This window comes from Pogona vitticeps, chromosome 2, assembly GCF_051106095.1.
Source record: "Pogona vitticeps strain Pit_001003342236 chromosome 2, PviZW2.1, whole genome shotgun sequence".
Taxonomy (NCBI): domain Eukaryota; kingdom Metazoa; phylum Chordata; class Lepidosauria; order Squamata; family Agamidae; genus Pogona; species Pogona vitticeps.
In genome coordinates this window covers 192,623,063-192,644,122 of record NC_135784.1, presented here as the reverse complement: position 1 = coordinate 192,644,122, position 21,060 = coordinate 192,623,063, and the positions used below count along the sequence as shown (strand labels likewise).

At 45.9% G+C, this 21,060-nt stretch overlaps 3 protein-coding genes and 2 non-coding genes across 9 annotated transcripts in view; all 5 read left to right on the top strand.

The window, feature by feature from the left end:
• The window catches only part of ATN1 (atrophin 1), a 31,323-nt gene extending 27,019 nt beyond the window's left edge, over positions 1 to 4,304 (top strand). For both annotated transcript variants that reach the window (XM_020804134.3, XM_078384722.1), the window contains exon 10: positions 3,372 to 4,304. In XM_020804134.3, the coding sequence (XP_020659793.3) occupies positions 3,372 to 3,405 (34 nt within the window). In that variant the 3' untranslated portion in view covers positions 3,406 to 4,304. The remainder of the gene's footprint in view (positions 1 to 3,371) is intronic.
• LOC140705110 (U1 spliceosomal RNA) lies at positions 1,399 to 1,566 on the top strand. Its single transcript, XR_012084641.1, has one exon. It is a non-coding gene; the product is annotated as a U1 spliceosomal RNA (small nuclear RNA).
• Positions 4,305 to 6,211: 1,907 nt separating the features above from the next.
• Positions 6,212 to 6,272, top strand: LOC140705267 (U7 small nuclear RNA). The gene has a single exon (XR_012084695.1). It is a non-coding gene; the product is annotated as a U7 small nuclear RNA (small nuclear RNA).
• A 791-nt stretch (positions 6,273 to 7,063) lies between these two features.
• Positions 7,064 to 16,117, top strand: C2H12orf57 (chromosome 2 C12orf57 homolog). 2 transcript variants are annotated; one of them, XM_020804136.3, is made up of 3 exons: positions 7,064 to 7,413; positions 10,785 to 10,961; positions 15,778 to 16,117. In XM_020804136.3, the coding sequence occupies exons 1-3, from the start codon at positions 7,338 to 7,340 to the stop codon at positions 15,924 to 15,926; spliced, it is 402 nt and encodes a 133-aa protein (XP_020659795.1). In that variant the 5' UTR covers positions 7,064 to 7,337; the 3' UTR covers positions 15,927 to 16,117. The 2 variants fall into 2 exon arrangements, with proteins under 2 accessions (XP_020659795.1, XP_078240851.1); XM_078384725.1 differs by lacking the exon at positions 7,064 to 7,413 and adding an exon at positions 9,949 to 9,982.
• Positions 16,118 to 17,807: 1,690 nt separating this feature from the next.
• The window catches only part of PTPN6 (protein tyrosine phosphatase non-receptor type 6), a 50,680-nt gene continuing 47,427 nt past the window's right edge, over positions 17,808 to 21,060 (top strand). For all 3 annotated transcript variants that reach the window (XM_020804130.3, XM_020804129.3, XM_078384723.1), the window contains exon 1: positions 17,808 to 20,599. The gene's annotated coding sequence lies outside the window, so the exon portion shown is untranslated. The remainder of the gene's footprint in view (positions 20,600 to 21,060) is intronic.

Here is a 21,060-nt window from a genome sequence, read left to right as displayed (position 1 = left end):
CACGGATGTATGCCCTGCATGGGTTGCATGCATGCCTCGCCCCTGCACGTACAGACACACACACACACTTCGCCCACTCACAGACGGGCGCTGCCGCCCCCACCTGCCTGTTGAACCGGTCCACAGTTCGAAAAAGTTTGGGGACCACTGCCTTACACGATTAAATGTGGATGAATTCAAGTGCAAAGCATTCCCTGAGGGTGGAGATTTTGGAAAAGTGGCTCTCCAGCATTGGTTCCATTATACAGTGGTGCCTTGCAAGACGATTTTAATTCATTCCATGGAAATCGCTGTCTTGCGAAAACATCCTCTTGTGAAACCCGGTTCCCCATTGGAATGCATTGAAATCTATTTAATGCATTTCAATTGGGGGAAAAATCACTGTCTTGCAAAAATTATCCATAGAAGAAAGACATCTTCTTGCAAAACACAGTTCCCCATACCATCTTGGGGAAAAGCAATCCCCTCACCTGCACTGCCTTTGGAAATTCAATGGGTCTCAGATAGCCTTCTCCCTCTTTCTCCAGCAACAAAGAGTTTCTTTGTTGCTGGAGAGAAAAAGAGGGTAAAAGGAGTCAAACCCCCTTCTGTCCCCTGACCCGCCAAGTCATGGTGACCCCCTGGCTGCACCTCCCACTCAGTACAGGGCTGCACAGCCCCAGTCCTGCCAGAGGCCAAGAGAGCTCTGTTTTGGGGTGCCCTGCAGGACCCCTATCGGGCTAGGTGTTCCTCCCACAATCCTCTAGTGCACAGGTATTAGCATAAGGTATTAGCATATGCTAATACCTGTGCATTAGAGGATTGTGGGAGGAACACAGCCCCTGATGGGGGTCCCGCAGGGCACCCCAAAACACTGAGGAGCTCTCTTGGCCTCTGGCAGGACTGGGGCTGTGCAGCCCTGTACTGAGTGGGATGTGCAGCCAGGGGGTCACCATGACTTGGGGGGTTAGGGGACAGAATGGGCTAGGAGATTCAAGGGCCATTCTAACTTACCGTATTTGCCGGCGTACAAGATGACTTTTTTGGCCCAAAAAACATGCCTCCAAGTGGGGGGGTCATCTTGTATGCCGGGTGCACTTCATTTGGGCCACGAAGGAGCCGCTGCTGGGTAGGAGGGCAGGCAGGCAGGCAGTTGCCCGCTTCCCCTCCACCACCCACCGCCCACCCAGCCTCTTCCTTGCCCTCTTGCTGCTTGAGCCAGCTGGCGCACACATGTTCTTCCCTTCTTCCTCGCCCTCCTTTCTGCTGGCCATGAACTTCCAGGGTGGGCCTGGGCAGCCGGCACCGCAGCAGATCCGTCCACTCTATATTTTGAGTGGAAATGTTGGGGGGTCGTATATTTTGAGTGGAAATGTTGGGGGGTCGTCTTATATGGCCAGTCGCCTTGTATGGCGGCAAATACGGTATACCTTGCAGGGGAAATACCATCTCATAAAAATGGTTTTCCCAGGGGGAGGCTCATCCATTGCACTTTGGGTGTGCTGCTGATCCCTGTGATTTCCCTAAATGTGGGGAAATCAGCTGCATAATTTATGTTAATGAAAGGATTATATTTATGATTTCCCTGTTTTTTTAATAATATATTTATCATTTGTTTTCTGGCTATTTTCACCACTCTCTATCATTTAAATTTGCAACCATAGCCCCATTGGCAATGCTTTGCAAGATGGTTTTTCCCCCAATTGGAACACATTAATTACATAAGATCTACTTTTTTATCCCGAAAAAGTGGGGGAGAAAGTGTATGCTGGTGTTTTTCCAGGAGGCAGACCCTGAAAAGCCAGCAACATATACTTTCATTCCAGCAGCATATACTTTTTGGGGATAAAAAAGTAGGTCTTATGTAATTAATGTGTTCCAATTTGGGGGGGGTACTGTCTTGCGAAACAGGGTTTGAAAAAAAAAAACTGTCTTGTGAGGCAAGAACCTAAACATTGTCCAGTGAAAAAATTGCCCAGCGTTTTGGGAAGCACAACATTGCTCAAAAAAAGTCACCGTCTAGTGAATTCATTGTTTTGCGAAGCAATCGTCTTGTGAGGCACCACTGTACATCTTATTTTGGAGAGAGAGATTTGTGTCTGATGACTGCCTGCCTGATGGCACTTCCACTGAATCAAGTTCTAAAGACTTCCTGAAAGAGGTCAGTTCCCTTGTAATATATGAAGGGTTACTTTAGGAAAGTGTGCAGAAACTTCTCTAAGTGGTGCAGAATGTGATAGCCAGATTACAGACCGCCACAAATTGCTATAACTATTATCACCCAAGTGTCTACAAATCTTCACTCACTTCTAGATTGTTTCCGGGCCTAAATCAGAAGATTGCTTCTGGCTTTTAGAGCCCTGAATGGTGAGAAATGTATCTATACTACACAGTTACAGTGGCTGGTTATTGTTTCAACTGGTGTGGCTATATCTTATGGAATTGTGAGATGCCTAGTTTGCCTGCTAGAGTTGTTTGCCTGAGAATTCTGAATACCTCCCCAGCTACAGAGCCCAGAATTCCATAAGGTGGATCCATAACCATTAAAGGGGTATTAAACTGCCCTAATTGTCTAGTATCGGTAATACTTCTAGTAGTTACAGGACCTCTTTTCATATATGAACCTGTCAGTTTCATGAGATAATCTGCAAAAGTCCTCACCTTCTGAGGTTAAATGGGTGGTTATTATGAATGCGGCCGTTTATATTTATTTATTTATTTATTGGACTTATATACCGCCCCATAGCGCTACAAGCACTCTCCGGGCGGTTTACAATTTTAATTATAAAGGCTACACATTGCCCCCCCAGCAAGCTGGGTACTCATTTTACCGACCTCGGAAGGATGGAAGGCTGAGTCAACCTTGAGCCGGCTACCTGGGATTTGAACCCCAGGTCGTGAGCACAGTTTTAGCTGCAGTACAGCGTTTTAACCACTGCGCCACGAGGCTCTTAATGTGATGCTATCTCACTCTGGCACTTCTTGAGCTGCTATTACATGGCAGTCACTTTCACCTGCCAAGAAGGGCATCAAAGCTACATAACTGGGCAGCAGCTAAGGCTGGCAGAGAGAATGGCATGTATCTTTGAGTCATGACCCAACAACACGCTCCATGTTAAATTAATGAATAGGAAGTACATTTGATGTGTACAACAGAACAGTAGAATTTCCAAACAGATTAGCAGTAGAAGGAAAGCGGCAAGTAGCTTTTCTTCCTCTGGCATCAGAATCTTCTCCTTAAGGCTTTTCCTGAGATTTGGTGAGCGCTGGGCCAACAAGAGAATGGTCCATTTGCTTTGGGGAGTGATCAGAATATCTTGAAATCAGGTTTTAAATGTACCTGTGGCTGATGTTTTGCTCATTCTGCCTGCTTTCCTTGTTCTTTTTCCCAGTCACCTGAAAAAAGAAAGTGACAAGCCCCTTTAAATGGATCCTGTTTCCCCATGATGACATCATCACCTTCCTGCTTCTCCTTTGTGAGGAAAGTTGACCAAATCCTGGGCAAGGGCGAAGCTGCACAATGACACAACTCCTCATGTCCTTCAGTGGAAGAACGAAGAAGCCAGAACAACCACAGTGTGTGTGGGGGGGGGGCGGGGAGGGTGGGGAGAGCTGGCTGGCAAAAAGGAAGGACTGCAGAGAGCGAAATGCCAACAAGGACTTGAGACAAAAGGCTCACTTTTCCCTTGTGTAGCAGAGGGATGACCTCGTGTGCCCCTGTTCTCTGCCTTTCCCCCCCGACCTCATCCTTGGGCAGATGTGGCTAATCAGCTGGAACTCCAAGCATGATGGGACTCAATATGCCCCCCCTCCTTCCATATTATAAGATAGTCCAGAGGAAAAATGCATCATGGGACTTTTCCTGAAGGCATTGCCATATTCCTCCTCAACCCTTGAAAGCCCGGGCCAAGACAAGAGGTGCCTAGCACCACAGGACTGTCTCAGGAGGCAGCTGCCTTCTTAATCATGCCTTGAAGGAACTTTGGTGGTGTGAGAGAGTGCTGTGGGACTGATTTGGGGGGTGGCAACGGCCTTTCCCCCTTCTGTTTCATTGGCAGGGGCAATTAATTGTGGCCAAGTGATGCAAGGCATGGTGGGACTTTCCACAGTGGCAGCTGCCCCTTCCCCTTCACCCATTCCAGTTGATGTACTCATGCACACCCTGTTAGACGTGGCAGTTTTGCGTAGCAGTTTGTGATTCCTTGATCTCCCCCCGTGTGTGTGTCTAATCTCACGGTTGTATATCTTGATCTGTCCTCATATATATTTACATAAGAACATTAAAAGATAACCAACTCTGGGAGACGAATCTCCCTACACATCCAGTTCCCCACACACATCTGAATAATTTATATATAAACGCGTCTCTTTAAGAGAAAAAAACAGCCAAGCAACACCACCACCACCAAGCCTTCTCAAAACTATTGTGTTTATTTTTTGTTCACCCTTGAGGCATTACTGTGATTATTTTTAAAGGACATCCTCGGCTGTCACAAAGCGTACATACGTGTGGAACAGGAGACTTCAGGAAGCAGGACTTGTTGCTCTTGGCTAGAGCAGGAGAGGTTTGGGTGGGTCTCCTTTCTCCACATATCTTGCAACTCGTCTTTTTTCTTATGTAATTGGGCAATTGGGTGGACGAATCCTTGAGATCTAGCATCTTGCTCCTTCAAAAGCAAGCGAAGACTGAAAGTAGATGGTTTGCACTTATGCCTGTACAGTAAGTCCAAATTTAAGAGACAGAAGAAAAGACTTCTAGGGTTTTTTAAAATGGCATATAAGAGGGGTATGTTTTCTCCTTCCTCAGTTTGGATTACAGCCTTGATAAAGAGGATCAAAAAAATCTTCAAGTTCACCAATGATTTTTAAGGGGAAAATATACAGATGCACATATACAGGGGCAAGTTAGCATTATCCTTGCAAAGACTTGATATGATTGCTTACCTTTTTTCCTCCCCCCCCCCCATTTTCTGAATCAGTGCTACACATATAACACTTTGCATTATTTAAGCACATTGGACATGGGTGCACCCATTTCTTGTGTTGTTCAGAAGATCCTTGTCTTGATGAACTGGCCACTAGGAGGGAGAGAGAAGAATTAATAGCACTCAGAGGTGTAGCTGCCGTCATCTAAAGCACCCCCTTAATAAACAAGATCAAGGCATGGACAGACTAGCTCCCCAGATATGTTCACACCAACACACACCTGGGCAGCATAGCCAAGCGTGAGGAATGACAAGACCTACAGACCAACACCTTTGCCTATATTGGTATAGATCCACAAAACTAGAATGGATGGTGGCAAAAGCACGCCCTATTGAGCTGAATAGAAGGTGGTAGGAAGAATAAATTCCAGAATGGGATATTCACCAGTACAGTACAAGGAACCAGATAGAGTGAAGGGGATAGTAATCTAGATCGCAGTCTTCACATTATGTTGGAACTAGTCTGCAGTTTGCAGCACAAGGAGCTGCACCTTCTGTACGTGGGCACCACAGATGAAGGGAAACTATTTGCTGAAGGGGAAGGCAGAAACGCACAGGTGAGAGCAGGTGTGTTTTTGGGTGCAACTGGCAGAGGCAGAGCAAGAGGCTAGCATGAAGACAAGCAAGCATTCCTTGCTGCCTGACTTACTAATGTGGGATCTGCTCCGGATCAGCAAATCAGCCTACGGTGCAGGAGCCTCTTCTGTGCAGAGTAATTAACGGAAATAATGCCCACACTTGTTAGAGACACAGTGTTAAAGTCACTTGCATGTAAGCATGCCTTTAAATCACTCTCTCTCCACCAATTACCTAAGAGTGCATCAGCTTCACCATGACCCTCTGCTTTAAAACAGGGCCGCTAGACCAGTGGAAAAGCTCAGTACATATCCTTGAAGGAGGAAAGAGCCAGACCGGGCATGCTCCGAAACCTTTCTTTCCACGTTGAACGCCTGAGCCGCTTCAACAGCTCCTCCCCTCAAGGGTCGTCATTTCTAGCCAGGCTCGGTTTTTAGCAAATGTGGCCAATGAAAACCATCTATTTAACATATGAACTTTCTGGTGAACAAAGCGTCGTTTTAAAAAGTAAATACATAATTTCTACTAAAACTACAGGCTTTAGGGGTGGCGAAATGAATAATGTATAGCGTACTGCCCTTGTGGGTGCAAAATACGGATTAGTATTTTGCTCACCATCACCTCGTCTATACTCCCGTTCCCGTCGGCAAGTGCTGACGGCGAAGGATCTGTAGTGATTTCAGCTCTTTTTGTATTTGTCTAGCAGGCTTTCTGCTTTCGCGGAGAGCCTTTTCCTTTTGGTTAAATAATAGAACTATACGAACAAAAAAATAAAAGGTTGTAAGGTGTTTACATGTGTTGTGTTTTATAAACGAGGAATTGTTGTTTCAACGACGGCTATAAGCTTGTGTCATTTTATCATAGATTTGCTGTTTCCAAGCGTATTTTGAGCGGAAGCTTCTACTTTTAGTAAGTGCGAAGAGTATCTAAAATACCTTGACAGGCAGGTACAGTGATACGTCTGGAGGGAGGTGGACCTGATAGTAATTGCCTCTTGAAATGCCACAACATTTTGGTCTTTTTGTTGTTGTGTCTGATGGAGAACATTTAATTTTCTTTACAAGCCTTGTTAGGCAAACGGACCGATATATTTTAGCTTACTTAAAAAACAACAGCACATCACCGGTATTTGCTAGATGCTTTTAAGTAAGGCTGGCCGGCTGTCTCACGGCGGGCGTCTAAAATCCTACTTCGGTGCCTTTTAACCTTCCGAGATATCCAGCCCCCCCCCCCCCAAATGCTGAGCTGCAATCCCAAAGCGGACCTCGGTGGCAACAGAAAAGATCCGAGCCTGGTCATCAGGGGGCAGCGACATCCCGCCGCCCTAGGAATAAAAAGACACGCGCTGCTTTTCCTGGTCGGAGGGTCATAGGAAAGGTCTGATTCGGACGACCACTGGTAACGAAAGGCGAAAAAAAAAAAAAAACATAATAGATACACCGGAGCTCTGCTAGGCTGGACCAGAAGCCCATTTCCCCCAAGCAATCCGCTTGCTTCTGTCAAACCCGCCCGGCCCCCTCCTTTCCCTCCGGGTTTCAGCGCGGCCGCGGGAAGGCGGAGATTGGGGAGGCAAGCTCGGGCATTGAGAGGGTGGGGTTTCTCGGCGTTTCTCTCCGTGGGGCTGCAAACCAGGCAGCTGCTGGATCTCGCCTTCTCCGGCCTTCTGAAAGAGCCGAGACTTGCAAGCGGGGGGGCAGAAGCACCAGGTCCTGCCCAGATCTTGCGCCGTCGCCCGCACCGATCTCTTCTTCACACACACACCCAGAGCCCCGTGGCTGCCCGCCTCCCTCCGGCTGCATGTCCAGCCTGCAGCGCCCGGCGGCTACTTCTGCCCAGGCCCAGCCCGTCTCCCTAACCGCGGAGCAGGCCAAAGGTGAGCGGGGCTTGCATGAGAGGCGACCGGGGCTGGCTGGAGCTGGCTGGCTGGTTGGCTGGCGGGGCTCCTTGCTAGCTTTCTCCCCCATTCTCCCTCTTTCCCTCGCCGTGATAGGAGAAAGAGGCGCGGGGGGGGAGAGAGAGAGAAACGAAGGGCGCCACCTCTCTGGAGTGATGGATCGGGGGCTATAACAGGGACATGTCTATGCCCCATATGGGGTGAAAGCGCTTTTTTCCATCTGCACGGAAGTCACTTTTCCCCTGACCCGGAAGCGCTGCCTCGGAGTGGCGGATAAAAACTGCCCTCACTGTCAGGGGCTGGTTTAAATAACAACAACAATGCCTTCTTTGGGCTGCTCAGAGACGCCTTCCGTGCTTTCCTAGTGGATCATCCGAACGGAAATCTAGAAATCTTGTGGCACCTCTTAAGATTTAACAGATTGATCTCAGTGCAAGCCTTTGTGGGTTAAAATGTCTTTAAAAAGTGGAGTATAATCCCAGAAAGCTTGCACAGAAAGACATCTCTGTTTTATAGGTGCAAGGACACCTTCGGAGTCCTTGTTTTGTTTGAATTGGTTTGCTCCAGATGCTGAAACAAATAGTACTAGAAATCTGTTGCTAGCGTTTGGGGGCAAGCGCTTTGCCCTCCCCAAGTGAAGGTGGAGCACCATGAAAAGGGGAGCGGGTTTAGAAGATCGTCTGGGTTATATACAATAAGCCAAAGAGTTGCAAGCATAAGGATTAATGGATTATATCCGTTTTGGTCAAAATGCTTCCAATAGCAGAGTAGGGTCATAGCACAGTTAAACTGACCCAAACGATAGCTTCCTTCTTCCATTTGTGGAGAAAGAATGTTCCAAAACGTGATTACACAGAGTGTTTGTGTGGACAAGCAGTTGAGTACTGGAGCTCCGTCATGACTGCCAATGTATTATTAATGCTTTACATTTAATAAGTTCCAGAACAACGGCATGTGTATCATGTGAAGATGACTAAAACAGGCTGTACAAAGCAAGCTGCTGACCCCAGTGCAGATGTTGCACATGTGTACTGTCTCTATATCAAACTCAGAATCTCTTTATAAATAAAATACTGACAAAATGTGCAGCATAACTTTAGCAGGGCTATGGGGCGTGGGGCAGAAGATGTGGCTTTTGTAGGCTTGGGCATTCAATAGATAATTAGTTAACGTGCTATCAAGTTGGAATCAATTTCTAGTGACCCTAATCTGACTTTGAAAGTAAGTTATTTAAGGAGTGGTTTTACCACTTCTTCTACTCTCTCCATGGCTGAGTCAACCTCAGGTCTCCAGAGTCTTAGTCTGTCACACTATTGATTACACCACACTTGGTACCTGCATCAACACTACTTCACAAAAAGCTGAATCAAAGGAACTGTGCTTACTCTAATGGCCTGAGGAGAAAGGCAGAAGAAATCAAGAGAAAGTAACATGGCATCCTTACTTTTGCAATCTATGTAGCACCATCAATGTACCAGTCACTTAGCAAGCAGCTGGTCATGGGCCCTGCTTCAACAAACTTACAATCTAAAAGGCTTTGCCAGCAACAAATCCCATTTACTTCAGAGGTGGGATGCTTTTAGGATCAGATTTCCAGATTTGATGCACTACTCCCCTCATATTTATTTAGAATTAACTAGCACTCTACAGTATATGATGCGGAAATACAGAAATGTTAAAATGGATTCCTTCATACAATAATGATCTACACCTTGTCATACAGACTTTACTTTTTACTTAGTACCAGTATAAATGGCTGGTTCCTCTGAGAGAGAGCTTTAACATAATCCCAAATACAGCTTCATCAAGTTAATATTATTATACTTACTACCAAAAGAGTCTTGAGAAACTGGCTTTTTTTGCAGCTATATGTTTCACCCGACCACTAGTTGTGAGCAGAACTCTACCCTTAGTAGAGGAGCAGATTCAAAAGGTACCCCTAACTTTAATTAATATTCCTTCTGAAAAGGAATGAAACTTTGTTATCAAGTAGTGTTTTGGGAAATGTTGGGGCTCCTTGGAAGCTTGTTATGAAAAATTCTGGAACAGCAAACAGACATCCCTGAACAATGTATTGCTCACCACTCCCCATTACGGCCCAGTGCTGGACATCCTGTTTTAATGGACACACGTTCAGATTGTTTGGGAGCAAGACTGAAGCCCAACAAGAGGCAAAGAAAAAACATAAAGTGACATACTGGTTGAATGTCCTGCAAAAAAACAGAAGATCTCTAGGAATGTTTTGTGCTTGGCGTTTATGTGGTGAGTGTCGGCAACACTTTGTTGTGGAAATTACATGCAGGGAACAACTGAATTTTAGACTGAAATGTTAATAATGTCTGTGATACATGATCCTCTCTACTTGGTTTTTTTTTCCTCCAGTTCTCGAACCTAACTGGAAATTCTGCTTGAAATTTAGTTTTGTTCATACATTTAAGCAGATTTAACACGCTATAAGGTGTGTTATAATCACTTTAGGCAGCGAGAAGAAGGGAAGATGGCTGCTTGTATGTCCTCCCATGAACAAAACCCTGGATGCATGTACCTGGTATGTGTAGTAGTGGATCCCTGGATGGACTAGGACTCTGGAGAAAGGGGTTCGAATCCCCGCTCAGCCATGGAAACTCACTGGGGAGTTTCCATAAATATCTAATGTACCTTGAAAACCCTACTAGGGCTGCTATATGTCGTTTTCTGATTGAACAGCACCGAACACCCAGAGTATGTCTGGAGTTGTATAGCTTAACACTTATGCTGCCTGTCTAATGAGGGCTTGAGTGAATACTGTGGACCCACAAAGCACTCCCCAGGATCCGCTTCTATGTGTTAGGGTTCTGTGGCACTCTGCTAACGAATTGTTTCCTGCCTTGTCTGCCATGTTCCGATGAACTGGAGAGAGCCCTCCCTATATGGCTGTGATTGGGAACGTGGGGCCTTCCAGGTGTATTGGAACTGTGGCAAAATGGAAGTTGCAGACCACCAAAATCTGGGCGTCACACATGCCCAACCCTGGGCACTGCTGCAAGGTCTGTTGAAATGGGCTGTTCTGTTGCAGAAGAAACTTCTGTCACTTAAGGGGCAACGCTGGTTCGTCTTCTGCCTTACTCCAGGAATCTGGCTTTGTCCTCACTTATCTCCAAAGAGCTTCATTTCAAGGCTTCTGGATGTACATAATGTCAGACACTCACTCCAAACAGTTTGAGACAGTGATCTAGTTCCATGATCATGCCTGCCTACGTCCTTCCAAGGGATACAAGGAGGTGGCATCTGTCCACTTGCTTTGCTCTGAGTCAAAGTTTTGGGATTGCCTGGGAATGACTGTCATTGTCTTTCTGCTTTCTATTCCTTAGTGGTTCTGGCTGAAGTAATCAAAGCATTTGGTTCGCCAGAAAATGCCCAGCGAATGGAGGAGGCCAGGGACAACGCCTGCAACGACATGGGCAAGATGCTCCAGTTCCTGCTGCCTGTGGCTACTCAGATCCAACAGGATGTGATCAAAGCCTATGGATTCAGTAACGATGGGGAAGGTGAGCTCCTCCGAGTTGATTTATCTGGAAGTGGAGGAAAGGAAGTTTGATCGCTTCTCTGTGTGAGAGGACAAACACGAAGGGGTGTCATGGCTGATGGAAGTGGGGCCATACAGGACATCCCTTGGATCATCTCAACAGACAGGGGCTTCACCACAGATCAGATCATTATAAGAAAACCAGGATGTTTTTCAGAATCATGATGGATAAACCATATTTTTCCATGTATAAGATGCTGCTTTTTCCTAAAATCATTATTACACTAAAAATTGAAGTGCATCTTATACATGGAAGTAAGCTGAGATAGCTGAGGAAAGAACAAAACGGCACATGCCTTGACTCTTTAAACAGGCTTCCTTCAGTTGTGAGCCTTATGGAATGTTGGTGCAAGTTAGCAGAGTTTTTGTTTCAGTCCAGTTGAATGACACAAAGACAGCTTCTTCCGACACCAAGTGTATTTACAGTATATACAGAAATTCAGCAGTACAAACCAGCAGCATGACAGCATGTAAGATCTTTTCATTAGAAGAGATCCTACATCTTCTCCACATGTCCCCACAGTTATAGTAGTAGTAGGCATCCTTCAGTCTCGAAAGACTATGGTATCGTGCTCTGTATGGAGGACTTGGAACAGCGTCTAGTGTGGCTGAGGAGGCCAATTCGAGAGTGACAATCCCTTCCACACTGGAGACAAATCCAATCTGTCCCCTGTCCAGCTCCCTGGTTTTGCTTCCTTTGTGACTTCCTCTTTGCCTCAGCCTGCTGGACAAGGGTCTCTTCAAATTGGGAGAGGCCGTGATGCACTGCCTGCCTCCAGGCTGAACGATCAGATGTCAGAGTTTCCCATCTGTTGAGGTCTATTCCTAAGGCCTTCAGATCCCGCTTGCAGATATCCTTGTATCGCAGCTGTGGTCTCCCTCTGGGGCGATTTCCCTGCACTAATTCTCCATATAGGAGATCCTTTGGAATCCAACCATCAGCCATTCTCACAACGTGCCCAAGCCAGCGTAGACGTCGCTGTTTCAGTAATGTATGCATGCTGAAAATTCCAGCTCGTTCTAGGACTACTCTATTTGGAACTCTGTCCTGCCAGGTGATACCAAAAATCCGTCGTAGGCAACGCATATGGAAGGTGTTCAGCTTCCTCTCCTGCCGGGCACAAAGGGTCCAGGACTCGCTGCAGTACAGGAGTGTGCTCAGGACACAGGCTCTATAGACCTGGATCTTGGTATGTGTTGTCAGTTTCTTATTGAGCCATACTCTCTTTGTGAGTCTAGAGAACATGGTGGCTGCTTTCCCAATGCGTTTATCCAGCTCGACATCTAGAGAGAGGGTGTCGGAGATGGTTGAGCCAAGGTACACAAAGTCATGAACAACCTCCAATTCTTGTGTGGAGATGGTAATAGAGGGAGGTGAGTCCACACCCTGGCCCATGACTTGTGTTTTCTTCAGGCTGATTGTTAGTCCAAAGTCTTGGCAGGCCTTGCTGAAACGGTTCATGAGTTGTTGGAGGTCTTCAGCAGAGTGGGCAACAATGGCTGCATCGTCTGCAAAGAGGAAGTCCCTCATGCATTTCAGCTGGACTTTGGTCTTTGCTCTCAATCTAGAGAGATTAAAGAGCTTTCCATCTGATCTAGTCCGGAGATAGACACCTTCTGTTGCAGTTCCAAAGGCATGCTTCAGCATGACAGCAAAAAAGATCCCAAAAAGTGTTGGTGCGAGGACACAGCCCTGTTTCACTCCGCTTCGGATGTCAAAGGGATCTGATGTTGAGCCGTCAAAAACTACAGTGCCTTTCATTCCATCGTGGAAGGACCTGATGATGTTAAGGAGACGAGGTGGACATCCAATCTTGGGAAGTATTTTGAAAAGGCCATCCCTGCTAACCAAGTCAAATGCTTTTGTAAGGTCTATGAAGGCCACTAAGAGTGGCTGTTGTTGTTCCCTGCATTTCTCCTGCAACTGTCGGAGGGAGAATACCATGTCAGTGGTGGATCTATTTGCTCGAAATCCGCACTGTGATTCCGGATAGACTCTGTCTGCAAGCACCTGGAGCCTCTTCAGCACAACACGGGCAAGCAGCTTCCCTACAACGCTAAGAAGAGAGATACCACGGTAGTTATTGCAGTCACCCCTGTCACCTTTGTTCTTGTACAACGTGACAATGTTTGCATCCTTCATGTCCTGTGGTACTCCACCTTCCCTCCAGCAGAGACAAAAGATTTCATACAGTTCGGTGATGATGATCTCCTTACCGCATTTCAGCACTTCAACAGGGATGTTGTCCCTTCCAGGTGCCTTGCCAGAGGTGAGGGAATCCAAGGCCGCATTTATTTCTGCTAGGGTTGGTTCGCTGTCCAGCTCTTCCAAGACAGGCAGGCACACAATGTGATTTAATGCTTCTTCGGTTACTACATTATTTCTGGAATATAGCTCGGAGTAGTGCTGCACCCAGCGTTCCATCTGCTGTGCTCGGTCCTGGATGATCACACCTGTAGTAGACTTCAAGGGAGCAGATTTCTTCTGTAATGGACCTAAGGCCTGCTTGATACCATCATACATTCCTTTGATGTTACCTGTGTCCGCTGCTATCTGTATCTGAGAGGAAAGCTGAAGCCAGTAGTCATTGGAGCATCTCCTGGCAGCCTGTTGGACTTGGCTACGAGCGGCTCGAAGAGCTTGCAGGTTGTACTCGCTAGGACAGGCTTTGTATGCTGCTAGAGCTCTTCTCTTATCCTCAATGGCTGGCATTAACTCCTCCGAATGGGCTTCGAACCAGTCAGCCATCTTTCTGGTCTTCTTGCCGAAGGTGGACAAGGCAGTGTTGTAGACAGTGTTCTTGAAGTGTTCCCATCGTTCAGGTGCATTTACATTTGCTGGACCTGGAAGGGTTTCCTCGAGTGCTTGGGCAAATTCCTTCACTTTTCTTTGATCGCGAGTCTTGTTGATGTCAATACGTGGTCTTCCTTCCTTTTTCATGTGATACAATTTCTTTGTTCGCAGTTTTACTCTACTACACACCAGGGAGTGATCAGTATCGCAATCAGCACTCTGGTAGCTGCGTGTGATCGTAACACTAGGAAGGCTAGAACGTCTAGTGAGGATCAAATCGAGCTGATGCCAATGCTTGGATCTTGGATGTCTCCAGGAAACTCTGTGTTGCAGCTTCGTATTAAAGAATGTGTTGCTGACACAGAGACCATAGTAACAGCAAAACTCCAGTAAGCGTTGGCCATTTTCGTTCATCTTTCCAATGCCAAAACGGCCTAGACAAGTGGGCCAAGAATTGTGATCAGCACCAACTCTAGCATTAAAGTCTCCAAGAATGAACAGTGACTCTCTTTCAGGGACTTTTTTGATAGTAGCTGCCAGATCGTCGTAGAATTTGTCTTTCACTTCTGGAGTGGATGACAGTGTTGGTGCATATGCACTAATGAGGGTTACTGGTCCTGCTGATGAGTGGAGCTGCAGAGACAGGATTCTTTCACTCCCCACAGTGGGTGGAACAATGCATCTCAGGAGAGTGTTTCTGACTGCAAAGCCAACACCATATTCCCTGGTCTCATTCGATGGTTTTCCCTGCCAGAAGAATGAGAAGTTTTTTTCTTTGACAGATCCCGAGTCTGGCAGTCTTGTCTCTTGCAGGGCAACAATGTCCATCTGCAGTCTACTCAGTTCCATGTCAATGACAGCTGTCTTGCGCACATCGTCTATTTCTTGCAGGTCGTTAGGAAAGCCGTAGTCAGGAAAGCCAGGGGTCATTGTCCGTACATTCCAGGTGCCCAGCTTTAGGGCAGAAGTTTTCTTATGATTGTTGCATGGTGCACGGTTGTCGATCTGCTTGTCGGGTTTCACCCTAAACCCCACGCACCCCGTGAGGTTAACAGACCGTGGCGAGGTAGCACCTTACTGGCTGGGGGCTGCCCAGCTTAAGGCGGGCGGTATCTACCTAGTGAGGTGCAATGACCTCTCCCACCGTCAGAAGTAGCCCCTGGCGTCCTGCTCTACGCCAATTGAGCAGAGACTTATAACCGGTAACTGCTACTTCCCGTGTTGTTTCGACGCTGTATGCGAAGCTGGAGTGTCCTCTCCAGAGCACGAAGCCTGGGTAAAATAGTATGGAGGATAGGCTGTTACCCAAGCAGCAAATCCCCCCTCTCCACATCGCTGAAATGGTCCAGTGGAAAGGCAAGAGCCAATACAACTGGTTCCAGCAACGTCGCAGGAGTTGGCAGAATGAAAGAAAATGCCTCCGGGACTCTGGCTCCGGATTTTGCCTCGAGGTTATCTCCTGAAGCCCTTTCCATAAGTGGATATAGCCACAAGGCAGTGGAGGTTTAAATTCGGAGTGGTCCTTCTCCTAGATGGGCTGCCTTCCAGGGCTGACGAGCCCCACCTACCCGGTGTCAGAAATACTGTTTATCAATATATGGGAATGCTGTTGATGAAAACTTAATCATTAGCACAGTCATACACATGCACATTTACATACAGCCAATCAGTGTGGACATTGCATCATCCCAGACTGCATGATTCAGCATTTTGCACACCTGTCAAGTATGGCTGCTGATTATCATAGGCCTTGTTCTGCCTCAGTGAGGAAAGTATCCTTGACATGGAGGTGGAGCCTGTAGGCTCAGATGCAACAGGGACTCGTAATGTCCACTGTTCTGACCCCAGAACCTGAATCCTCAAAACTAAGTTTTCTTAATTTGGGGGTTAGAAAAGGGGGGCATCTTATAAACGGGAGCATGTTATAAATGGGAAAATACGGTATTTGTTTTCATTGATCTTGTCTTCTTTTCCTTTTCTCTAGGAGTCCTGAAATTTGCCCGCTTGATAAAATCTTATGAATCCCAAGACCCCGAAATTGCAAGTATGTCAGGAAAGCTAAAATCCATGTTTCTGCCTCCAATGACGCTGCCTCCACATGGGACAGGGACAGGGGGTGTCCCAGCATCATAAAAGTTTGCCTATGTAGACTGTGTTACTGTCCTGACAGCAGTGTTCATTGACTAGATTCTGGGACATTCTCTCCCCTCCCCCAATAGCAGCATGGATAACTTTTCAGCTCCCATGCATCTCTTTGTTTTTGGATCTTGTGTGATTTCTTGTTGTGCTTGTGAATAAAAACTTTGTAAATATCTCTTACTGTATTCCTGACTCAGTGAGTGATTGCTCTGGCCTGTCCTATGGTGGGAAAACAATTTATGATTAATGTGAGACAGAAAAAACTAAGATGTTGCCACGGCACACTCCCTCCTTGTTATCTCTATGGACTCATGCACACGGTGAAGACTAGAACCTTTATGAATTTTCAGGCTTCTACTCTGAGAGCACAGGATAGTCTGCATGTCAGAGTTCAGGCTTAGTTGTGGAGGTATCACCATAGTGAAAACAGTTCCAGATGGACTGGGTACCTGAATTTCACACCCTCAAAGTTAAAGACTGCAGAAATCTGAAAATGGGGTGTTCATCCGTTCTCTCTTGGAATAGAGAACACAACCTCTACCTCAAAATGGTTACAGATCTACCAGGCTTCTTTATATGACTGGTTGACTAAGAGGATTTTATTAAGGGATTATTTTATTCTATTGTTTTACTTGTGTTTTTAAAGTTGCTCTGATTTGTGAGTTTTTAATGTTTTTTAACATTGTAATAATTTATTATTTAACTTTTAACTTTGCTTCTTTTTAATACACTAAGTCGCATTGGATCCATTAGGAGAATGGTGGCAGATAAATATTTTAAATAAAATAATCATGATGTGTGGAGAGAGAAAATAATTCATTTCTCCCTAAAAACCAAGGGCAACGATTTTATCTCATTTTACTTCTCAGTAGAGGGCAGCCCAGCAGAACAAGCAAAATAATGCTGAACCTTGGGAGCCTTATTGGTCCTTCAAGACAGAAATCACTCATTGGAGCAGTGGTGCCAGTTGATGTCCATGCCAGTCAGAAATGGCTGCTTCTTTTTGCAGATTGACAATTTGTTGTTTAGTCGTTAAGTCGTGTCCGACTCTTCGTGACCCCACGGACCAGAGCACGTCAAGCCCTCCTGTCTTCCACTGCCTCCCAGAGTTTGGTCAAATTAATGTTGGTTGCTTCAACAACACTGTCCAACCATCTCATCCTCTGACATCCCCTTCTCCTCTTGCCTTCACACTTTCCCAACATCAGGGTCCTTTCCAGGGAGATTTCTCATGAGATGGCCAAAGTACTGAAGCCTCAGCTTCAGGATCTGTCCTTCCAGTGAACACTCAGGGCTGATTTCCTTCAGAATGGATAAGTTTGTTCTCCTTGCAGTCCAGGGGACTCTCAAGAGTCTCTTCTAGCACCACAATTCAAAAGCATCAATTCTTCGGCAGTCAGCCCTCTTTATGGTCCAGCTCTCACTTCCATACATTGCTACTGGAAAAACCATAGCTTTGACTATGCAGACCTTTGTCGGCAAGGTGATGTCCTTGCTTTTTAAGATGCTGTTTAGGTTTGTCATTGCTTTCCTCCCAAGAAGCAGGTGTCTTTTAATTTCATGGCTGCTGTCTCCATCTGCAGTGATCATGGAGCCCAAAAAAGTAAAATCTGTCACTGCCTCCATATCTTCCCCTTCTATTTGCCAGGAGATGATGGGACCAGTGGCCATGATCGTAGTTTTTTTGATGTTGAGCTTCAAACCATTTTTGGCGCTCTCCTCTTTCACCCTCATTAAGAGGTTCTTTAATTCCTCCTCACTTTCTGCCATCAGAGTGGTATTATTTGCATACCTGAAGAGACTGACAATTACTAGTCCATTAAAAAGAAAGTGCTTAGCATGAACTTTCAGTACGAGGTTTTTATTAAGCTTTCTTTGCTGTAACAAGTCTGAAATACAGTGTGTTTGTAGCCCCAAACACCCTGTTTACTAGAAATGTCTGAAAATAGGCAAATGAACATTCCGAATATGATCCTGTCATAGAGACCAGCTCTTGCCTGCAGTGGAAGTCAGAACCACAAATGAGAGTATATGTTCGGCCATGGGAGTTCTACGTCTCCTTTCCATGCTAGAACCAGCCATTGGCAGAGTAGATTTCTGGTACACTGAAGAACTATCTAGCCCCTTAATCTGCACATGATAAGACAGAAGTTATTTATAAAGGAACATATTTCCACTCACTTCAGATAAATTGTTTCTCAGATAACCTAGGAACTACCACAAGAGAATGATTATGAATAAGAACATCATATTTCCATTTCGTGAGCATTTCTTTTAACTTCACAACTGTTTTTTTTAATTAGACCGCATCTTAGAAAACAAATCTAAGTAACCCTTTAGAAGACGGGCCTTCATTGCTGTGAATATATTCCTGAATACAAAGGGCAATAAGAAGAATGAGCATCTTGGATTCCTGATATTGTAGATGGCAACAAGTTTACATAGTAACACATCTAAGCTTCCACATGCTTTCTTTGATGTGAACCCATCTATGTTTTTGTAAGTTAGGAAGTGGGGAAATGTATTCAAAGAACATCCTTTCAATGCCTGTTTCCTGAAGAGCAGGATCTTTATGGGAGAAGACCCTACTACCAATAAGGATCTTAAGGTTACAAGGGTTTATTCAAACAGGTGCCATATAGGTGACTACTTATTTGGGCATTTAAATAGAAATGATAGCACCTTTTACTATAAGTTGCTAAGAGGCTCTGCACTTTGCTCTAGAATGACCCAACAGAAGATTTAACTCTCACTGAGGTGGCTGAACCTGTATCTAGTCCTGATGCCCCAGAGCAATGGTTCACAACCTTGGGTAACCAAGAAATTCCTGGACTGCAACTCCCAGAAGCCTTCACCACCAGCTGTGCTGGCCAGGGTTTCTGGGAGGTGCTGTCCCAAGAACAGCTGGCTGACCCAAGGCTGGGAGCCACTGTGCTAGAAGTTAGGTGGAGGCTCACGTTTCATAGATTTCCCAACATACTTTAAAATTTATGGAAAGCAACTCAGCTCCTTGTCCCCTCCCATGGGAATCCCCCTTCAACCAAAGTTGTCAGCCATGGGGTAGGGGAAGACCTTTTTGCTCCCACCTCCCCTTGCCCCGCTGCAGCCAACAGCTTCAAGGGACAGTACTTTTGGTGAAGAGTTTGCCTCCACCCCATCTGAACAGGAGCCTCGAGGTTTGTTTTGGGGGAAAGGAAGATCAGAACACAGCACTTGCTGAATCAGGTCAAAGACCTTTTTGGTCCACCATTGTGTTACCTTAAAAGCCAACCAGCTCAATGCTAGGAAGCCTGCACACCGTACAGGCGTGTCAAGGACACCTTTCTACTTCTACTTTCTGGTATTAAGGGGCTTCTGATTGCTTTTAGTAATACAGTACATAACTACTGAGCACCTAGTGTTCCACTTCAAAGCAGCAGCTCACAGGACTAAATGCTTCTCCACAAGAGTTTTAAAAATTCCCTTATACACAGAAAACAAGCTTCAGAATTCTCTGTGTGGGTGGACGGACGGATGGATGTTGTACACGACGGAGCAATTTCAAGTGGGGCTGAGGGCTAATTTTCTGCCCTTGGCTCCCCTGTGACTCTCTGCTGCATAGTCCACCAATCATATAGGGAGAGAAAAAGAGAGAAAATAAAAGTGGCTGAAAATAGGTAATGCTGGGGGTGTTAAACACTAAAGGGGGCTCTGTAGCTACTCAAACATGAATGGCTTCCCCTGGAGGTTTTCCTGGCAGCAACGTTAAGCCTCCCCACAAAAGCTATTGAGGTGGGTGGAAGGCAGGGGTGTCTGATGAGCCTGGGGTGGCACAGATTGCCTCGAAGGGACGTCTGCAGCCCCAAACCTACACACGGCCCTCCCCAGTGTAGTTGTTTCCTCCTTCTGTCCTCAATCAGAATGGGGTCCAAAGGGACCAACAGTGTGAAGTGTGAAGTGTACTGCGCAACCCATCTTGGGAGGATGGAGAATTTAAAACAGGGAGTGCAAAAATATAATTAAACCATTGTCAGCGGGAGAAGCAGTTATGTTCTTTAGTTGTGGCCCAGCAGCATGAAGTGCATTTTACGTTTCATAAAACATAAGGTCTATTTTAAGCAAGAAATAAGATTAGTAATGGCCCACATGGACAAAAGTTTGTAAGCACCCTAAGCATCTACATTCGGGTCTAAAATTGTTGAAACATTTGCAAACAAGGTGGCCCACCCGCAATGAAGCTAGCACAACAGCAAAGCTGAAAAAAAATGACACAACTGACAATTGCAGGATTGCTCAACTGGACCTGGCATGGAGACGAGTAAAGGAAGAGGGCAGAGGCTTGCCATGTCCCCGCTAGACACTTTGATCAGGGGCGAATGTAAACCGAACGTTTGCTTCCTGCGTTTTGCAAACTGCTGACCAATCAACCCAGGGAGGGCCCTGCTGAAGGTGGATGGGGTGGAGAGAACAGAGAAGTCCCTCCCTTAGTTACCTGCTGCTCCCTTCAGGTTTAGCCTCTCCCTTTCCCAGACACTCCTGTATGTTTATTAGCTAACTACAGCTCAGGGAGACGTTTGCCAGGGGAAAAGAATGGAGCCTTTTGTACCGGGACCGGCCATTTAACGGAGGCTCTCCTACCTCTGCCTCTACACCTATGCCACTAAAGAAGAGACCTCTCGCTTGAACAGGTACCTTTGAGCTGTGTGACCTTTCTCTGTTGGAACTGAAATACAGTTGCACCAGGGCACATTTTGCTGGTTTTTAGCCTCGTACTCCAGTCCTGATGTTAATGCCTATTTCAACAATTAAGAATGGAGATCATTCTTCCTCCAGCTAACGTTAGTAAGCTAAAAACACGGATGTTGGCTTTTTAGTTTGTGCACATCTGGTAGCAGTGCGGTATTATACCAGCTGTTTAAAAATATATTCCAAGGCTTCATTTTTATATTTGCTTTCCTGGGAGAAAGCCCCGCTGAATGCAGTAGAGCTTACGTCTGAGTAGATATGTGTAGGATTGCTCTGTCAGTGTGATTAGAGGCACCACTAGACTGGTATTGACTCTCACACTACAGGTCGTTTCACTAATGATTAAACAGACTGTTAAAAAAAACTGCTGGGCCATTTGTTGCTAGTTACTCAGAAGGTCAAT

Coding starts and splice junctions, on each gene's coding strand:
- C2H12orf57 (XM_020804136.3), top strand. CDS start 7,338: ATGTCCAGCCTGCAGCGCCCGGCGGCTACTTCTGCCCAGGCCCAGCCC. Junction 7,414..10,784: donor AACCGCGGAGCAGGCCAAAG/GTGAGCGGGGCT, acceptor TCTATTCCTTAG/TGGTTCTGGCTGAAGTAATC. Junction 10,962..15,777: donor ATTCAGTAACGATGGGGAAG/GTGAGCTCCTCC, acceptor CCTTTTCTCTAG/GAGTCCTGAAATTTGCCCGC.